The following is a 21,143-nucleotide window of genomic DNA, read 5'->3' as shown; positions in this document are numbered from 1 at the left end:
ATATATTATTTATCTTATATATATTTCTTATATATACTTCTTATATATATTATTTCTTATATATATTTCTTATAGAAATAATTATTTCTTTATATCTTTAAACTTTACAACTTAATCAATGCAAATAGTATATTATACTATTAGCATACAGTATGTTCTATTATATATAAAATTTCTTTCACATTGATGATATTCTTGCGAAATAATTTATCGTTAAATCAGCAAATTGATATCGGTGTGAAAATTAAAAGAAACATACAACTTGATGAACTTGATGTTTTTTGTAGGAGGAAATAATTCGGGAAATCCTTTGACCGTAGACGGTCGCGCATGCAAAACATATCCACGTAGGCGGCCCATAACATACATAAAGTAGACACTGGCGCACTGCGATCGAGTCGTAATTCTCTCAAGCGGGCATATGGAAACGGCTCGCGAATCAATCTCCGCACTTCAAAAAGATAAATAAGAAAAAGCGCGGAAGGATATATATTTGCAGCGTGCCCGGCCATTACTTACGTTGGCGCAGGACCAACAATAACAGTGACGGACTTTTAAAAGCTAGAGACGCCCGCGAGACTTCTCGTCTCTCAAACATCCTCACACTTTCCAGTCGTAAGTTAGGTGGGTGCAGATGCAGTTTGCCATCATCACCCATCTTTATCCGAGCATTGGATAAATTCTCGGATAGGTCCTCGTCTAGTAGCTTCATGCTGGACTTGGTAAAATGTATGCGAGTACATAGGAGAGAAAAGGGCATGACAGAAGATAGGATGAAAAATTTACTCATCTCGCTCGTGCTTTCCAGTAAACTCCATTTTACTCTCATGTTACGTTCGGGTTTAAGAGGGTTTATTTTAGCAGCATGTGCCAATATTATTACGTCAAAATCATTGTCAAGTGGCGTAACTGAGACTTGAATAACGCAAACTGGGTCAATGCAGTGATTTTTAGTGATGAGATTAAAAATTTTCTTTTTCCATGATTTTCTCGACGGCTATTGAACGAATGTTTGTTGCTCTTATAATTTTGCAATCAATTCAATAATCTCTTGTCATCGGAAAATCATTGTACTCACCATATTTATCGAACAATTCCGATTATTTCACTTCGTCTTACATATATGTTTTAAACGCATTGACGAATTGAATACTAAAATAAATTTATTACGTTACTCTCATATTTCGCTGATGGAAATATAGCTAGATTGGATACATTTTCTAAATTGACTTATTCTAATTGACTTGCAAATACGTGAAATTTTGTACGTAGAATACATTACGCGTATTATGTATTTACGCGATGATATATTATTTTCATATAATTAATCACACATAGACAAACATATGCATATATATATATATATATAATACATTTTTTTAATTAATTGAATTTTTCTGTACATTTTTTTAATAATATCATTTTGTTTTTCAACGAAAAGAGCACAACAAAAATTTATATATCATAAGAAATAAAAATTAATCAATTCTTGCATAATGACATTCCACATATCAAGAATTTTTGATCTAGGAAGTAATAATCCTATTTTTTTCTTCAAGAATATGAATTCAATCATGTTATCGTGATTGTTACTTTGTAAACAATTTTTTGCATAAACATCCGTCAAGTCATTGCGTGAAATCATTGCTAATAATCTTTTTTTTTTAGTCATCATTACGAATAATATTTCACTCAATCGCGAGATATCGGCGACATCGGTAAATTATAATTTTTTTTTATAGCCTTTAGCTTTAGATCGATTAATGTTTATGTATCTCATGCCATGTGTTTCAAGATTCGGGATATATAAATTGTCATAAAATTAACGAAAAAATAATATTATAGAAAATTAAATCTTAATTTAAAAATAATTTAAAAATAATTATATATTTATATTGGATAAATATATATATATATATATATATATATATATATATATAAAAGAAATGCGATAATAATTTTCTTAGAAATATAAAATTTTTGTTAAAAAAGAAATTGTCTCCAAATTTCATAAAGAATCATGTAATTTTTCGATTCTTTCTATTAATGATTTCTAATTAATTCGTATTAATTAAAGTAAATTTATTAATTATTAAAAGACTTAATATTAAAGATACTTATATACACATAGATATAATTATAGATATAATTATATACACATGGATATAATTAGTATGATTCTAGGATGAGAACTACAACCGGACAGATTGATGCGAAATTATTCATCGCGATTTATATTGTAAATTTTCGTTTTCTCCTTGCACGCATGTAAAGATTAATGTATGAGTAACGCTTCTGCGAGATTTCAGGTTTCATCCGTGACGTTAACACTGACGAATGCCCGTGAGAGTTTATCTGTAATCGACCGGAAACGCGAGAACTGGCCTAGATTTTGTGATGCAAACTTTCGAGAAAAAAGAAGCAAGTTGACTATCAGTAGCTTTATTAGGAATTTATCTCGGAACTTCTACATGTAATAAAACGTTTGGACATTAAATTTAACGGTTGAATGGATCTTTTACAACAAAAGCTTCATATTTGCACATTCTTTATTGAATAAGAATAAAGTTCAGAAATTATACATGTTAACTTTAGATATTAGAAAGAATTTTAAATATTTTATACAAGATTTTAAATATAAATAAAGTGTATTTCATAAAATGGATCTTGTAAGAACATATTTTATTCTCGCTCTAATCATAGAATACGCTTCACGATTAAGCGTTACAACAATAAACGAGATTAATGGCCAAACTGTTTGATTACATTCGTTGTCATTTATTATAACTGTTGCGTCGACATTTTCTTTCGCTCGGCATAATTAGGTCGCTTCGCGAGTTTTCTTTGTTGTCTTTGCTTTAGCCGTGGGCGCATTCTAATCTTATATACAGGGTGTTACTAAATAAATGCGAAGAATTATAGGAGATGATTCGAAAATTAAAGGGAACTTTTCATATAAACATATACTCTTATATTTCTCCCTGAGGAGGTGAAAATTAAATTTTTTTTTTCTTTTAAATTTTGGACAAATTAGAAAAATGAAATTCGGCTGGTAGAATACTTATTAATATTTTTTTAATCTTCCCGTTATAAGAGAATGAAACTAACAACCTCTATTTAATTTTTTAACGGATCGGATCATTTAAAGATATGCGCTAGAAAGCTTGATTCTTTTAGAAACTTTTTTATTTCTTTAATTTTTTCTTTTGTAAAATTAATAATTTTCAAGAAAAAAAAAAATACATTATTATGCCCAATATGTTAAATGATATAAGTTTCGAGTTATGAGAAATTAAATTTTCGAATAAAAAAAGCAAGCGAAACAAAATTATAGTAAATGTTGAAAAAAAAACAATACAAAATTATAATAAAAAAAACCTTAATTTTGACCTTCTCCTTTGACGGAGATAATAACTTCTCAGAAAAAGATATAGGAGTACATGTTTATGAAAATGATCATCCTTAATTTTTAACAAAGAATCATCTCTTAAAATTTTTTGCACTTCTTTTGGAACATCCTGTATATGTGGATGGAAAAATTTTCGAGTCGTTTAGCAAGAATGATGAGTCCTCTCAGCCGTGGAAGCGCATGAGATCGGAGTGTTGCATGCACGTGACCCAATATGGAGAAATTGAGTCTCTCTCTCTGTTATACACCTACGTATTATTCAGCGACCATTCAAGTGGCAATGATAAGATTGATTGACTAGAAGATCGGCATAAATAGAAGAACTGTATTCTTCGCGAATAAACGTGCACTCATTCATATCTCCGATCTCATGGACAAATATTACATATGGATACAAAATATCGCAAAGATCAATGCACATTGTCGTTTACTCAATGAAATAAAGTTAAACATAATGATGGATGTATGATGCTGATGTACTAACTATTTAGCCTCAAACGTCGCATCCAACATGAACTGAAATATTCGCGATAAAAGCAAATGTAGCTTTTTAATGGATTAATGTTCGGAAGCTTTTCACTATTAATTTATATTATTATTTTATATCGATTAATGCGAAATAAATAATAAATCGATGTACATCATGTATCATAATTGCAATTTCATCTTGTTTATTAATAATTTAAAAAACAATATTTTTTATTATATTGCAGAGTAGTTGCAACAATCAAGATTCATCCACAAAGTTTCATCCACAAACAAGGGAGATGACAGATGATTTTATTGAAGTGTTTCCACGTTTGGCCGGTCAAGTTCAGATGCATACTCATCGATTGTAAGTACATGATCGATATTTGCAAAACTCAGGCATCTATATAACAAAAATTTCAATAGCTACTAGATGAAACTAAAAAATGACAGTTCGAAATTTAAAAAAATATCTTTTTTTACAATTTTCTTATCTTTAGAGATCGATGCCGCGATGAATCGCGTCGATTTCTATCGCAAAAAACGTTTTTCTAGCATCTCTGCGACGTTTGACAACAATCGTGCAAAATTATTTGGGAAACGCGATGGCTTATTGTTATCGTGACGAGCGGTAAAACCCACGTGTACACACGGCGATGGCGAACTCGCCAAGTACTGGCGAATTTCTTCATGAATTTGGCGCCGTTGATTACGCGACCTAGTTTAGGTGCGCGAACGTCATTGACGTCTTTCTGTACTGACGTATCGATAAATAAAATCTGCTGTTGCTGTGACAGCTTATGATGCATGACATCATGACACTGATTAAATTTCAGATCGTGGATGTAACATTATATCAGCAACAAAGATGCAATGCGATGAACTCTGATATGCAAAATTAAATCAGCATTATGATTATTTTAATACAAAAATTATAATTTTAATGCTACGGATACGATATTGCATATGAAATATGTTGGTTTTATATCAATAATATTGAAGGAATTTTAGAGAAAATATAATAAATATATGTAATTATGAAAGAAATTTTTATAAAACATTTCTGTTTCTCAGAAAAAAGAAAATTTTATAATCTTATTTTGATTGAATATTTTAATCTTATAATAAATATATGTAATTATGAAGAAATTTTTGTAAGACATTTCTGTTTCTCAGAAAAAAGAAAATTATATAATCTTATTTCCATTGAATAGTTTAAAGAAAAAAAAAAATTTTTAATTTAAACAAAATTTTTAGCTTTACACACATTTTGCTTAGATATTAAATTTGTGAAGACGATTTTTCATTGTATGCAGAAGTTATATCGAATTCTTTAGCTATCAATATCTGTAACATTGGAAGAGATGTGAAATGATGCGATTCATCGGATCTATATACGAAAATGTCGGAAGTGAAAATTTTAGGGAGAAAACGGGTCAGACTGAAGTTTTGAAATGATAAGAAATATCCGTTATGCGTCAATATTGTAACATCATAACATATTGCTGTCATAACATATTGCTATCATAATATATTGCTGCTGCATCGACAATGTGCTTATATATTTGATGTTCGATCTACATACACCGCTCAATCCTCAGCTAATCGCGCGCAAGTTCGACAATATTGGTTCACATATGTGTGTGTGTGTGTGTGTGTGTTTGGAAAAGGTAGATTTGCAAGAGCCGAATAGATTGAACGCAAAGTTGCTGTATGCACTAAATTGTGAATGCAAACGAGCAACAAGAAATTTAATTTAGACAATTTAGACATTGAATGGACTAACTGTGCAGATAAACAAAGCAATTGTTTACAATGATTGCTTGCATAAAATATACAATTTTATATATAAATATGTCAACAGAATTTTTGTAAACAGAATTATAAAAATAAGTATAATAAATAAATAATACAATAAAAGAGTAATATAATAAAAGATGGCGGAAATAACAAATTTTTATAATTTTACAAATTTGTTAAGTTATTTATAAATATCTTTTTCATGGTAATTTATAAATTTTTATGAGAGATTAATGTCTTTTTTAAATAATATAATAGATAATAGAAATAAAAATCTTTTATAAAATATAAATAATATAATAACGGAAGATGTGATAGAAGAGAATATATGACAAATTTTTATTGTGTTCTTTAAATTTTGTAAAATTTATATATTTTATTAATTTTATAAATTTTTATGATTTTACAATTATATAAATTTTATAACTATTTTTATGAGAGAGGAATGTGCTTTTTTTATATAATTTTCTTGTGCAAAAAATTATTACGGTTCTCTTTCACGAATCGATTATTGAACCGCGAAAGAGAGATTATATTCTAAAACGAGTTTTATACGAGTTTCTCTTAGCTGAATCATAGTTACATATATACATGACGTCAAAGTATCAATTTGACTTTCAAGAGGCATCGATTGAATATCATTTTTAAATATTAATTTTAGCTAAATTTTTTTAGTAAAACGCGATTATAAATATGAAATCTTTGTAATTGCTTAGATTATAGATTTATTATGTTTCTTTTGTAGAAAGATACTATTCTAAAATAATGAAAGTAACAATTTTATAATGTTTTTAACTTGAAAGCATTTATTAAAACGCGTAGACCAAAAAGAGAAACAGCTTAATTATAATTTTGTTTGAACTTTCGTTTATTATATAATTATATAATTAGCCTATTAATTAGAGAAAAAATTGGAATAAAAAAAAGAAGAAAATTCTCTACATATTATTTTATGTTTTATTATATTTTTTATTTCCGATAAATTAATCAGAAATAAAATAAATGGAATATTATTTAATATATAGGATATTTCAAAACTATTGCAGTTTCTTTTAGTCATAAAGCTTTCAATTTTTATCTCGTTACACTTTTATATCTTGTATTACAATTTTTACATTTACAATTTTTTGTCGTATCTCTTTGCAATTTTTAGATAAAAAATAATAATCAATTCTTTATTAATAAAAAAATGTAATTCGACAAATAGATTTATTTTTGAAAGAGATTAAAAGAAAATTTCTGAAATATCTTATGTATACACATTCAGCAGTGCAATATGATACGTGCTGTCATCTTATATATTGTCATTGCTAATATGGTTGTTTTATTCCCTAAAGAAAAATTCAGAAATTTTAAAATTGAGAGAACTTTAACCAATGTCGCGCGTCGACTATTCGTTATTAAGTAAGATATAAATCACCTTTAATAATGTTGCTTTGACATCGTCAAAGCAAGGAGCATATGAATGTATCAAGTCTATTTTAATACACATAGAAAATCGACGAGAAAAGCAAATGAAATGCGCTCGGTTTCCTAATAAAGACTTATATTTATTGCCGCTTTTTTCATATTTTATTATAAGTATTATTAGCCCTCACTATAAAAGACTTAATATTAAAAATAGAAAGAAAGAAACAAAGAGAAAAAAGAAAAAATTAAAAGAACTATTTTGTAAAACTTAATCCGCCATAAACTCTGTTATCATTAATACTAATTTAAACTATAATTTTATATTTTTGTTATATTATTTTTGTATATATAAAGCATATAATAATTTTAAATATTTAAAAAATACTAAAATAAGTTTTTGTTAAAATAAGTTTTAACAATTCCATTCAAGAATAATAATTCCATTATTAAACTGTGCGTTAATGTTTATGATTAGATAACCGAAAATGTGACCATGCATATGTCATAGTCAATATCCTCGCATTTTACGTTTATGAGAGTCACTTAATGTATACACTGGATATCATAAGTAAAACGAGGCACGTACTCTTTTCTCTTATCGGTGATACATTCGAGTACAATGTCCTTTCTCTTTCTATAAGAAGACAAGTGTAATGACCGAACATATGTCAGCAAACAATTGATAAAATAATAAAATATTACAAATAAAGTGATTATTTTAATTTATTAGCAGAGAGAAAATCAGAATTATTAATTACACTATAAAGATTTAATGGCGGATTTAATGTAGAAAATTAAATAAAATGTATTCAGTGATCTTCTAATTTAAATAGATATTATTTTCGATTTTACTTAAACTATAATAAGTTTTGTAATAAAATACCATGTAGACAATTACAAATGTCTGTTAATGTTGGAAATTTATGAGAATAAAATTATTATAATAAATTGTTTTTAAACTACAAATATTATATTTTAAGAGCATACAATTAAATTAAATTTGTAAGTTTAAGAAGGATGACAAAATTAATTAATTGCCATAAATCCGTAAGTGTAATCGAGATGAAAAAAAAAAATATTATAATAGGGGAAAGATAGTGCGCATGCTCTCTATGAAAGGGAGGTGCGTTCGAGAGTTTATGGCGGGTTGAGTTCTGTGTTCCATTCAGTTTACCGGCACTATTTGCCCGCCACGGTTCGGGTTTCTCTTAAGCATGTGTGATTCGACAGGTGACAAGTAGGTGACGGGAAGTGGGTGCATCACGTGGCCGCGATATTCGGTCGAGCCGAGATTTTTGTCAGTTATCAGTGCGCGTTGCGCACAAAGGAAAGCGCGGAAAAGCGTGCTAAAGAAAATATATTTCCATCTGCGAAGGGACAAATAATCCGATAAAAAAAAAATATTTAAGACATTTATATTATGCGACTTCTTGACAACGTGAATCGCGCGTTCAAGTTTAAGAATTTCTGATCATGGATTCGTACGCGACAAAATTAAGAGCGATTATTCGATACGATGCAATCAGTATTACGTTGATGCAATTGATTAAACAAATGGAAATAAATCAAACTTAATTTAACGTGCACGCTCCGATGAAATTAAATTCTGTCGAGGTAAAATCGAAAAGAGTTTATCAATTATCCGAAAGATTAAATTGTCATTAATTTATTAAAATCGAGTCGATCGTGGTGGCGAAGTTTCGCATTTATAAGAAAATTCGAGGAAACTTAATCGTTTACATCTGTATATAAATAAAATCTAGCCAGTAATTTATATATTATATTAAATTTGCTTCTTCAGAGAAGATATTGTGGAAATTTGGAATTGCCAATTCCAAACAAAGTCGTTTTAAACTATCTCGTTAATTTAGTTACTTTGATACGAGAGAACAATAAATTTTTTGCTAAATAAAATGAAACTTTTATCTATTAAAGAAATGACGATCGAATCGCGTGCGATGGTTGAAAGAGTATTTCATTTGGATGTTTACGTGGTAATGGCACATGTGCTAACGTCAAAACATGCGAATCTCTCTATTTGAAATTGGATGGCGGCTATTCCGAGCGTGCTTCAAACTTTCAATGATTCTTCTCGCGAACTCGTGAGTCGCTACTCTTGCCATTGCTACAGACGCGTTTTTACTCTCGCCTTGCCAATTCATCGAAAATTCATTGTAAGAAATTGCACGGAGTATCGAGAATAGAATTCTATGGCACATCGTAAGTTTTCCATCAAGGTAATGAGAAGGGAACAAGCGCGACATGTCGGCTTATTAAATAGATTGCCACATATATTCTTTCTCCTTAAATTTTAAATGGATAAATTGCTTCTGCATTAAAAATATACAATAATATACAATTAATTTACATATAAATAAATTCGTTAAATGTGAAAGCCGCCAAACTATGTGAAAAGACAACAAGAAAGTTAATGTAAAAATAAAAAAGCAAAAATATCCAGGTTTTTAGACCAAGTCGAGAGTCATAAGAGATAAACATTTGTTCGGAGCTTTTCACAAATTAACATTCTTGATTATGTGAGCTATTCGATCGAGGTGTTGATCCTCCAATCCTCTTTTAAGTGACGAAGCCAATCAGGATGTGTGGCGAAAGGGAGAGAACTCTCGCGATCTCTTTGACAGCTTCTCCCGCGAGGGATAATTCATAGTGAACGTAACGAGAGACGAGAGACTTTTATGATGTCACTTAACGTTATCGGCACGACTAAAGTGACAGTTACCTTAAAATCATTCGCGAAAACGGCGTGCGAGATTCGCGACGTCAAACATCGTGCCCTCGCGCCCTCCAATGCGATCCTTAGTGGATTTTCTCGAGCATTTCGACACGCGACGATTCCTCGAAATTTTGACCGTGAGAGTCGCCGTGGCATCATGACCGAAAGTATTGCCGACGTCAAATTGAAATTCCTCCTACGAAAAACCCAAGTGGGAGACGGACGTGACGAGCGCTCCTCTACGCGAACCACTCTTGCATGTAAGGCCTGTAAATATGTAACTTAATCGGGAACTGCCGGGAAGTACGTGATAGCGTAAACTTACTTCGAGTGTACACGAGGATACGTGATCGCGAGGGGGATTTAGTAGCAGCGGCTTGCCTGGAAAAGGACGATGCTGTGGCGGACGAGAAGGTAGAGGAAGGTGACATCATACACTTTGACACTCGCGTTTATACGTATGAGAAAAATTCACGAGACAATGCCTACCGTCGCCTTTGAATTGAATTCGTCCTATTACACGACGGCGATCGGCAACAGTGCGCTCGATGGATTCTCAGGTAATCTCGGGACTGCGGCGCCTTTGACAAAATGACTACGCTACGTTAATTACGAATTCTCGGGATGTTAGCGTTAAGTGTTGCCTAAAGATCTCAAGTATTTCGCGATTAATTGCAGTAATCGAGCCGGAGAACGCCACTTCCGCGCTCTACATGCTGCCCGCTTACATCCGAACGACTTCGATGGTGACCTGCATTATCGTGATGGTACTGGGTATAATAGGCAACCTGATGGTAATTTTCTAACTCTTCAAGTCCATGTTAGAGCGACAGAGGAGATTACCAATCGCTATCCGTTATTATTCGCCGCGATATATATTTTACTATCGCTATCAATGTAACCAATCTCTTTGTCTCCGGAACCGCTGTAGCTCCCCGGCTGTGTAATATCCTCAGGTGCCGTTAGTCGTTCTGCGGGGTAAGGACATGAGGAACAGCACCAACATCTTCCTGGTCAACCTGAGCGTCGCCGATCTCTGCGTCCTCGTCATCTGCACGCCTACTGTGCTGATCGAGGTCAATTCCGGACCGCAAATTTGGCCCCTTGGCAAGCACATGTGTAAGTCCGAATCGACGCATGAAGCGGTTTTGGTGTATTCCCATTCCCATCTTTCCTCCCCTCCCCTCTCCTCCCCTCGACGCGATGATCCGTTGTCGGTCTGTTAAATCCAAATATACTGGTGCCTACGTATTTCCTCAACGGATATGTACATATATGTGTACGTTATTTTAATAGGCACGCTCATACGCCTTTCCATCTCGTGAATCCGCGATTCGTTAACGAACACGCATGTTTCTATTGCGCCACGAGGAATATCGAATATGCGGGATTGCCGATGCACGCCGGGATTTCCATTCGCGACCGCATGTTAATACCATGTTTATAGAGGGAGATAATTTTTTTTTTTTTTTTTTTTTTTTTTAATTAGTATACCACACTAAGGAGCTAAAAATTTAATCAATTTGACAATTATTCTTTTCTCTCTAGCTATGTAATCATTGTTTGTTGAGAATTTGATGATTAGATGACAAATTATGTGTGTGTAATGTACAAATTTTTGTCTTAGATATTGATCATATTATATATATATATGTATGTATGTATATAATATATATATATATATATGTATGTATGTATATAATAAGCTGACGTGATAACTCGTATATTAATTATTGAAATAACTAAATGTTATGCAATAATTACCTTTTAATTGATTTTCAATTGCAAAAAGCAACGAATTTATTTCATTTTATAAATTTTATTTCACGAAAAGCGAAATTACGTCATTTAAATTTGTTGACAGTGTTGCGACTTTATTGGCAAGTCTACATATCATTTACAAAGTAGAAAAAAAAATGTACGTTCTTAGTCGCAGTCATGCAATGCGAACGTTAATCGTTGGACGCTATCCAAGAGAGAATTGCTTCGCGTTAATTTGTCTCATAGTGCGACCGAACGGTTGACACGGGCTTTTATCCAGAGTGCAACGACAATGTCATTTGACGCATCGTGAAAGCACTATGAATTCTTCGGATTTATAGAAGATATCTGTTTCCGAGATTATTGAATCGCTGAAAAAAAAAAGAAGAAAAATTCGCGGCTCATCTCTCGCATTGTCATAAAGTAGCAAATCGATTTATCGGTGCGCGCTCACAGCGATTAAATTGCAAACTCGGCAGATTGACATTAAATCTAATCCGATCTTATACCACTTGTCTTGCAAGCCGATCGTATCATTCATTTGAAATTGCGCGATTTTTGACGAGTGCGACAGAAATTGTTTTAATAGGAAATATTCCATTGAAATATGATCATTACGACATTCACGAGAATAATCGTCAGTTAACAATTAAATTTTTTTATTTTTTTATAATCATTTATCATTAAATATTCATTACATTTAGATATATAATTTTTATTTATTTTTTATATTAACAGTGGGGTGCAATTTTTTTTTTTTTATACAAAATGTGAACAGTGATAAAACATTTTGTGCTGATTTTAATATATATAATTACTTATGTGTTTTTAAAACAAATAATTTTGTGTTTTATATATTTGTTATCTATTCTTATTTTCTTTCTCCATTTTATTATATATAATCTATATTTGTTATTAAGTTATATTTGATAAAATAATCAATTTCTCTGGTTTGTGGAGATCAAATTATTTTTGAAAAATCGATATTAGCTATATGTGAAATGGATTGATCTAGTTAGTGTATTTTATCTACGTCGTAAATCTTATCTATGTCATATATTTTATCTTTTAACCTATCTTTATATATACGTATGTGGGAAGAGATTCGAAAATTCTGAACAGCAGACGGTTAATGGCACTCTACTCAAACTTTTACGAGCTTAAAATGAAAGCGCGGAAAAATCCGAGAGAAAAATGCCATGGACAAAAATACTTTTGTTCTTGCTTGCACTTTACTGTGTGAAAGTAATCGCGAACAAATGTGAAATGCACATGTACAGAGTCCTAAACGATGCAGTATTATTAATAATAGCTAGCAGATACTACTAATTAAATTTCTATTCTTTATAACACGCGTTTTAAGCTGTCACTACTCCTTTGCTGCGTTAATTAAAACAGTAATAATTTTTGGCACTGGTTTATTGCTTGAAACATTAGCAGTATTATTATATAATTGGATTATAATGTAAATTACACACTAAAAAAGTTTAATGGGGATCTTAATAAAGAGAATCTTAATAATGATTTAATGAATAAAATACATAAATTTAATATCTGAGATAAATTTTTTGAAATACGCGAGAAGCATAAAAATTTCTTTTGATAAATTATAAAATAGACGATAAACTGATGATCCGCACAATATTTCTCATTTTTATTTATTTAAAATTATTGCTGTTGCTTCTAATGATTTTCTTATCATTATTAAGAGCAATTTATTATTTTCTTCAATGACGTGGAAACATTGTAGTAATCCGATTGCAAGTCTCTTGTTAATCTTAATATTGCTTTTCTTATGATGAAGTTATTAAAAATATTCTAGGAAGCAAATAACTTTTCTATTTTTTTTTTTTTTTTTACGTTCAGCACAAATTAATCATTGAGAATAAGATAAAAGAAAAAAAACTGGAGAATATATTTTTAATTTATTATTTATAATAAAATAATATAATAAAATAATATATATAATAAAATATAATAAAATAATAAATATAATATAATATAACAAAATATAGCGCCTCGCGCAAAAAAGTCGTTATACACTAAAATGTTATATCATTTTTCGATGATTGTCAAAAGGGACTTTGCATAAAAGCTCCCTAATTTCGAATACAATTAACTTACCAATTTTTATTATTACCAATTTCTATACGCACGTTACATTTTATTTGCATGTCGAGTAGCTCACATTCACCACCGAACGAACGAATACCGAGATATCCGCGCTCGTAAACCGTTGCTACCATATGACGTTGCAGAGGCGAAAGATTCTTCCGGCTTACAATTCCTTACGAGCGACTCCCTTATATATCGATTCTCCGATCCCTCTCGGTGGGAGGAAGTTGCCTGGTGGTGAAGTCGAGGTTGGATCAACCAGTGAGAGTAGCAAGAACGTCGTGAGGGATTTTGTATGGATTATACGAGATGCGTTTGCCGCGAAGGGTCGCGCTACGGTGGTCCAGATGGGGTGCGGTGCAAAGAAGGAGGAGGGAGGGGGGGAGGGGGGGGAGCATAGCATTTAGGCGCGTCTGGGTTTTATGAGGCGCATACGGCGTTTGCCTCTCCCTTTCTCCGAGACATCTCCGAGGCATACCTTCCTCCGCCCGACATTCCTTCAGAGAGATGCTGCCTGATCTTCGCGGCCGAGGCCATGCAGCGTTTATTGCGACGTAAAATATCTTACGGCATTGTGATCACACAGAGCGAAGGGGTACGTTACTTAAAAAATGAAGTTTCCTTATACGCACACTTGTTCGAAGAGCGATGAGTCCGTCTGGCTAGCTGGCGATTTAATTTAAATTCTTCGACGTTCAAATCTTTCGGATCCTACGATTCCAATTTTCTGAATAATTAAAAATGTTGACATTATGAATTTATTATGAGCAGTACAGCGACATTGTGTAGATACGCTTTGATGTTTGGCGGTGAACGTTCCTTTATTAATATCCGCTTTTGTACATGACTTTAATCATTTATATCAATTAGATAAATTGAGAATTTGCAGTCATATGATGTGTAAAAAAATATTAACGTTTGACAAAAGCCTTCAGAATATTATTCTTTTTTACTTACTCGTAGCTTTTACATTTTTTGTAGAGTTTACGTTTTTGATGGCTAGAAAATAGAACGTTTAACTGCGTCCACGTGTTAAGTTTTTGTTTCACAGCGACTTTTACAAATATAATGTAACAGTAGATTGACGGTATAAATTAAGCAAAAATATCTTGATATCGCAAATAAAATAATAAAAATTTTTTCACATGCCATACGCTTTCAAAATATTTGATATTTTCCCACCTAATTCTAGTTTGATTAATTTTTGGCACACGCATTATTAAAATTATATTAAAATAATTTATTTATTTGTGATTTGCGTAACGTCAAATGAAGCTTATTTGAAACAGTTTTAAGTAAAATCACTAATTACTAATTGTTACAATAATTACTTATCTAATTACTTATCATTAAATGTCTGCATAACAAAGACCATTGTGCTGTGACGTGTGAAAATTTTCTTTATTCTCCAGACATTGACTAATGACCGGTGACTGAATTGTAAATTATCGAACTTCCGTCCCTCACCTAATGAGCGTAATAATGACAAAGAATACGATACGATTCATCTAGTAATAGATGGAAAAGGCGTTGTGACTAATAAAAGCTTTGTTTTACTTGGATAAACGTTGAAACGTGTCAATGTTGGAACAACTTGTCGCAGCACGATATATAAGCATTCCTCTCTTTTATGAAATAAAATATCACTGGTGGTTGTCAACGAGTTTATCGAATTGTAACTATCGATCCGAAACTTTTGCGAAACAAGATACGTGTGACAAGATGTGTGTTTTTGATATGTTCTATTAGGATTGAAAGAGAAGTAGAAAAGCTATAAAATTTTGTATAAATATCTACGTATATAAATATCTTATCAGAAAATTTGCTTGAAAGTTTTTTGTTTAATCAAAGAAAATTATATATTTGTATATCAACAAATTTTTAATTTAAAATCAAATTTTGCTTTGAAATATATGAATCGTTGAACAAAATTATAGTAACAATTAATAAAAATTATAATATAATTAATTAATATAATTATAATAGAAATTTGAAAATTATAATTATAATAGAAATTTGATTTTTCAAACTTAATATCGCGCTTTTGGGGGCAATTCTATTAATTATATACATCTTGTTAATATATAATTAATAAAAGAATTCGCGGTTTATTCGTCTTTCACGATGCAAATGTGCACGATTACTTTTGCTAGACATGTAATGTGAAATATTAAATTTTGTGACCTATATTATGTCGCATATATTATTGTGTTTATTAAAGGGGTTTGAGTAAAACTCTCATAATTTTTCAAATAGCGGTATGTAACAGATTTTGCACATTTTTACGAGATATTACAATATTATCATTCACGGGAAATATAAATCACCAGTTAAAAAAAATACAATCCAATTTTTTATCAATACAAATTGCAGAACAGATCGAGGAGATAAATGCAAAACGCTTCATATGTGTACTTCGTATCTCGATTAGTAGACACAAATTATATTATTTTGAAGAATACGATTTTAGAATAAATAATCATTTCGTTCATTTATTTTTATAAGTAATTAATTTTTGGTTTGTTGTGTGATATTTTCTCTCCAAACCATGAAACTACGACTCAAAACATTTCTCGATTGCAAGCGCAACGTAGATATAATCTAGGTTGTAAAATTTTTCATTTTGCATAACTTGCATTACAATGATGTTTATCGCGTGCTTAACGCTGTCAAATGTTGAAATAACTAGTGTAACTTATATATTTACTATCGTGGTATTATTCTCTTTAGAGGAGAGAGGAGGCTAGAAACTTGACGCAGAGAGACAGAGTATGCGATAAAAGATAGTCCATCCATCGCTATATATAACGTACTCGTTTAATTAAAACCGAGGTTTCGAGTCTGAGGCTAAATATAGATCACGTGAGAAACATCCTCTTTTTTCCATTTTTTTTTTTTTTACGTTCGGGCCAACTAGGCATTTACATTCCATGCAATTTTACCGCCACGTGATATGGGCCGCCATAATTCTTCATGAGAAATCACGGTGCCGCTGAGTACGCGGTCATCATAAAATAAGCTTTGTCTGTCTGCAAATAAAACTTTTTGGTCAACGAGCCAATTTGACGCAAGAATAAATAGCAAATAGTAGATATTATTATTTTATTTATATTTATGATATATTTTGTTTTAAATTTGATAGAGAGGAAGGGAGAGTTTTATAGTAAAGTTTCATCTTCTTCTGCAAGGAAACAAAAGCAGGAAATAAATTAAAAAATAATAATAAATAAATGGATAAATAAATAAATTATATAAATTTTATTAAAAGAAAAATTGATAAAAATAATAAAATGAATAAAGAAAACGATTTTTAATAATTTTAAGCAAGATTGTATTTTAAGAATTGGTTGCAATTTTTTTATTTTTAAATAAAATAAATTGAAAGGTGTAGAAAAAAATAAAATATAATAAAAAAATAAAATATACATTTTTTTAATCATTACATATATTTTGTCTAATTTTAATTGCTTTCTGCATTTGTGCAATTTTTGTGATTGCAACATCGTAGAAGCAACCGCGAATATAGAACTTGTACTCCATTTTGTCAAGACAAATGCTTTAGTACACGCAGTCTTTGTAATTGTTTCTTTACATAATTGTTTCTCTCGTAATGATTCTTTCTACATGTTAAACAGAAATGTTTCATTCAACAGTGAGTTTGAGTTGTCTCTTGGCGCAACTTTGCGACGATAAATACCGCTTCCAGCAAAAGATCAACATATCTAAACATTTATTGTATGATTGCATGGTGTTCTTTATCTTTTGATATTCTATATTTATTCTATATCGTGAACTTTATTTTAAATATAAATCGAACTTGTGAATCTTTTGCTCGAAAAAGAAAGTTTGATATCGTAGAAAAGTATCGTTGATATTGAATTTTAGATTGCTAAGTTTGTTAAGATACAGCTGTTATTCGCTTTTGCAAAGTTGTTCCGAAAAATAATAAACTGGATCTATTTATTATAATTATATTAATATTTTCTTTAACACAAATATCTGTAAAATGCATCTAATATATATATATATATATATATATATATATATATATATATATATATATCGAACATTTTCATTAAACTTTTATTTAATTAAGAACACTTGTATTTAATTTGGCGTTTTAATTATTATTGAATATAATAAATGAAAATTGAATTATTATCAATTTATGTAAATGCGGGATACTAATTTAAGAACATCAAAATAACGATTTAGTTACAAGTGTAAAATAAATTACATTTGTATTTAGGGATTAAAAATAATTTTTGATTATTTCAGTCTATAAATACTGTCGTCGAAGTGTTTTAACTCTCATCGTTAGAGTCGAATAAAAACAAACAGCAGATGTTACTGACTAGATCTCTACAAAAATAGAAATTCTATCTGTCCAGAAGATTTTCCGTAAAATAACAAATTTTAGAGTCATTATTTCTCGAATGTGATGCGTCGCGTCGTGTCGGCGATTAATGAAGTGACATGTGAGGAAAAACAAACGATAGAGTTAATAAGCGCTCAATTGCAAAAATATATCCGATAGTTAATGAATTTATATCGGAAAGAAGGCCCGATAATTACCTTTAGGCCCGTACATCTTTAAAAGCTTCATCTTACGGCATAAACTATCATTCGCAAATCGGAATATATCTGTAGCACCGGAAATTAAAATTACTCTTTGGTTTTAACGCGTAAGATGCAAACCCACATCGCTCTAATTTATGAATTTTTCTTCAGCCGATGTACCGTCGCTCTAGTGAAACGTTCGTTTACGCAGCGTCCTTGTCAATTAACGCCGTCATTTACCAAGCAGTTATTATGCATGTTGACGTAAATGAAATTAAAAAACATTTTGCTTATACGACAGGTAATCGGCGAGGATGAGATACATCGAGGATTCGATAAAACAATATAAATTATCTAGAGGATCTTATTAGATCCATCGATATGAAGCTTTGACTTAGTTGACTTAAACAAACAATACATATTGTTAATAAAAGCGCACTAATAGCGATTGATTTTTTTTTTACAAAATTATAAGCATATTGGCATTTTGTTCCAATATAATTTGAGATCAGCTTTCACTAGAATATTCAATAATGAAAATATCAAATTGCGTCTGAATAAATTGCTCCTGTTAATCTCTATTCATTACCTTAATTATATGAGAATTTTAATTAAGTTTAACTTCTGAGGTATTTTACTGAACTTTAATTTAATCTTGTTTACGAGAAATTATTGCAATTTGTTTCGTTTATAATAGATGGAAAGAAGTATAAAGTGGAAACTCTTTCTTGTATAAAACTTGAATAAAACTCTTTCTTGAATAAAATTTATTTATTTTATTATAAGTGTAATCATCTAGTATAATTGTAATCATTTAATCTAATATTGATTTATTAAAACAATAATTATAATTTATTATAAATATTATTGTATATAATATGTGATATTCGTTTAAACGGTGCATATAAATGTATTATGCGGTATATTTACCTTCGTTTGTTTAATTTTTAACACAATACAGCGTTTTACAAGCAATTAAGAGTTAAATAAAGCAGAGTAAATTAGAAAAGTAATCTAGAAATACGGGTGAGATTGACAAAAACCTCAGAAGCCCTTCAGCGTTGATGGAGAAATTGCACGGAGTTTGTGTAAACACTCACTAATAGGGCTCTAATGATGATGCTTAATTAATCATATAATTATATTTCGTATAATTTGAAATTAAATAAATAATATTAAATAAATATTGCGATAAAAAATTACCAAAGAATAGTTATTCTTGTTGACTAGATTATAATTTTTTACTATTTGTTTGTTAAATATAATAGGCAGAATAGAAGAGAGAAAATATTAGATAATTGATATAAATGGATTTTTTACAAACGTAATTATGATTTAATATTGGCTGTTTTAGAATAAATATTACCGTTAATACACAAGACGTTTTACAAGTTACGTTACATTTGAAAGTTATTATAGCTGAATTAGAGTCTTGAAATTTATTATAGAGAAACTATTTATTTCAATTTGTTTTTCATTTGTCTTAATTATTCTAATACACACAAACTGTTAATTATACAAAGAACAAAACGGAATGTTGCGCTCAAATAATTATCACATCACATTAAATGGATATCCGATTATTGCACGCGCATTTCGAATTGAACATATATCATAGGAAGATTGAGTTGAAGCGATATACGTCAGTTTCAGAAATATTTTGTTCCACTTCAAATTTATAGCACACAAAGTATTACAAAACATAAACGCATTTTAGCTACATTCCGAATATATGGTGTCTGAGATTTAGCAAATCAGCTTTTATCGATACTTGGACTCTATTTGAAATTGATTTTTCTTTTGCGAAAATATAAAAATATTAAATATCTTCGTAAATTAATATTCAAATTTAAGTATTCGATAAGTTCTCTCAAACGCTAGAAAAATTCAGACGACAAATGATTTGTTGCAAGTAGAAATCAAATCTTTTATTTTGTTCTTCTTTCGCACAGCAAATTATTTGCCCTTATTTTGATATTTTTTTTTTTATCTGAATTAAAAAAAATTTTTAAATATTTAAATATAAAATGAGTATCTGGTCGGCAGTTTTGGTATGAGTAATTGTCTTTAGTAGCAAGCTAAGCTTGAAGATTATGAAAAAACAAAATCAATTGTAGAAAAGTTGAATTGCCTCGAGTTTATATTCCGATGGAAAATCCATCGTATTTTTCATATTCGCGGGTCTGAGTGGTGGGTAGCCTCGATAACGAGTACGGCCTGCTCGGAATTTCAATACTTCCGAAAGGGCCGAGATACGAATAGGTCATCATCGACAAACTTTAGGAAAATTTACGACGACAAAAGGGGAAGGGAAGGAGTAAGAGACTCGTTCAAAGAAACGTGATGCAAAAGTTACGTTAGCCGGAACCTGGATATAGATAGATAGAAATTCGATTTGCGCATCTGGGCCGCAATCTGATATGCAAAGTAGGTTGAAAATGACAAACAATGCTGCATCACGCGATAGTATGTATCTTTTCTGTCGTCTCTCTTTTTTATTTGGAACAATATAAAAGTGAATAGCAAGACGGAACTGAAGTATAATTAATTACAAGCACTTTTACAATCGTCACGAATGAAAAATTAGATCTTGACGTATGTCAAGATTAATGCTACATATAATACATACATTATTTATACAGTATACAGACATTTGAATTTTTATTTCACTTAATAAAAACTCTTTGATCGACTTCAAATCAATTTTTGGGAGGAAATAAAGAGTAACGTAAATAAATTTTTAATGAAACAAAAAATCATGCGATTAATATAATCAAGTTCTAAATAGAGGAATTTTGGATAAACGCAATCACAGCGATGACATGATTCTTCGCGCAATTTTATGAATATATTGAACAATTATTTCCGCATGACTTGTGCACAAAA

General features: G+C 30.5%; 1 protein-coding gene across 2 annotated transcripts in view; it reads left to right on the top strand.

Moving 5' to 3' along the window:
* Positions 1 to 9,290: 9,290 nt before the first annotated feature.
* The window catches only part of LOC126855134 (growth hormone secretagogue receptor type 1), a 36,867-nt gene continuing 25,014 nt past the window's right edge, over positions 9,291 to 21,143 (top strand). For both annotated transcript variants that reach the window (XM_050602534.1, XM_050602535.1), the window contains exons 1-4: positions 9,291 to 9,324; positions 9,549 to 10,381; positions 10,500 to 10,615; positions 10,778 to 10,940. In XM_050602534.1, the coding sequence (XP_050458491.1) occupies positions 10,282 to 10,381; positions 10,500 to 10,615; positions 10,778 to 10,940 (379 nt within the window). In that variant the 5' untranslated portion in view covers positions 9,291 to 9,324; positions 9,549 to 10,281. The remainder of the gene's footprint in view (positions 9,325 to 9,548; positions 10,382 to 10,499; positions 10,616 to 10,777; positions 10,941 to 21,143) is intronic.

The sequence above is a fragment of the Cataglyphis hispanica genome, chromosome 15 (assembly GCF_021464435.1).
Source record: "Cataglyphis hispanica isolate Lineage 1 chromosome 15, ULB_Chis1_1.0, whole genome shotgun sequence".
In the NCBI taxonomy this organism is placed as follows: Eukaryota; Metazoa; Arthropoda; class Insecta; order Hymenoptera; family Formicidae; genus Cataglyphis; species Cataglyphis hispanica.
This window is presented reverse-complemented; position numbering and strand designations above follow the sequence as displayed.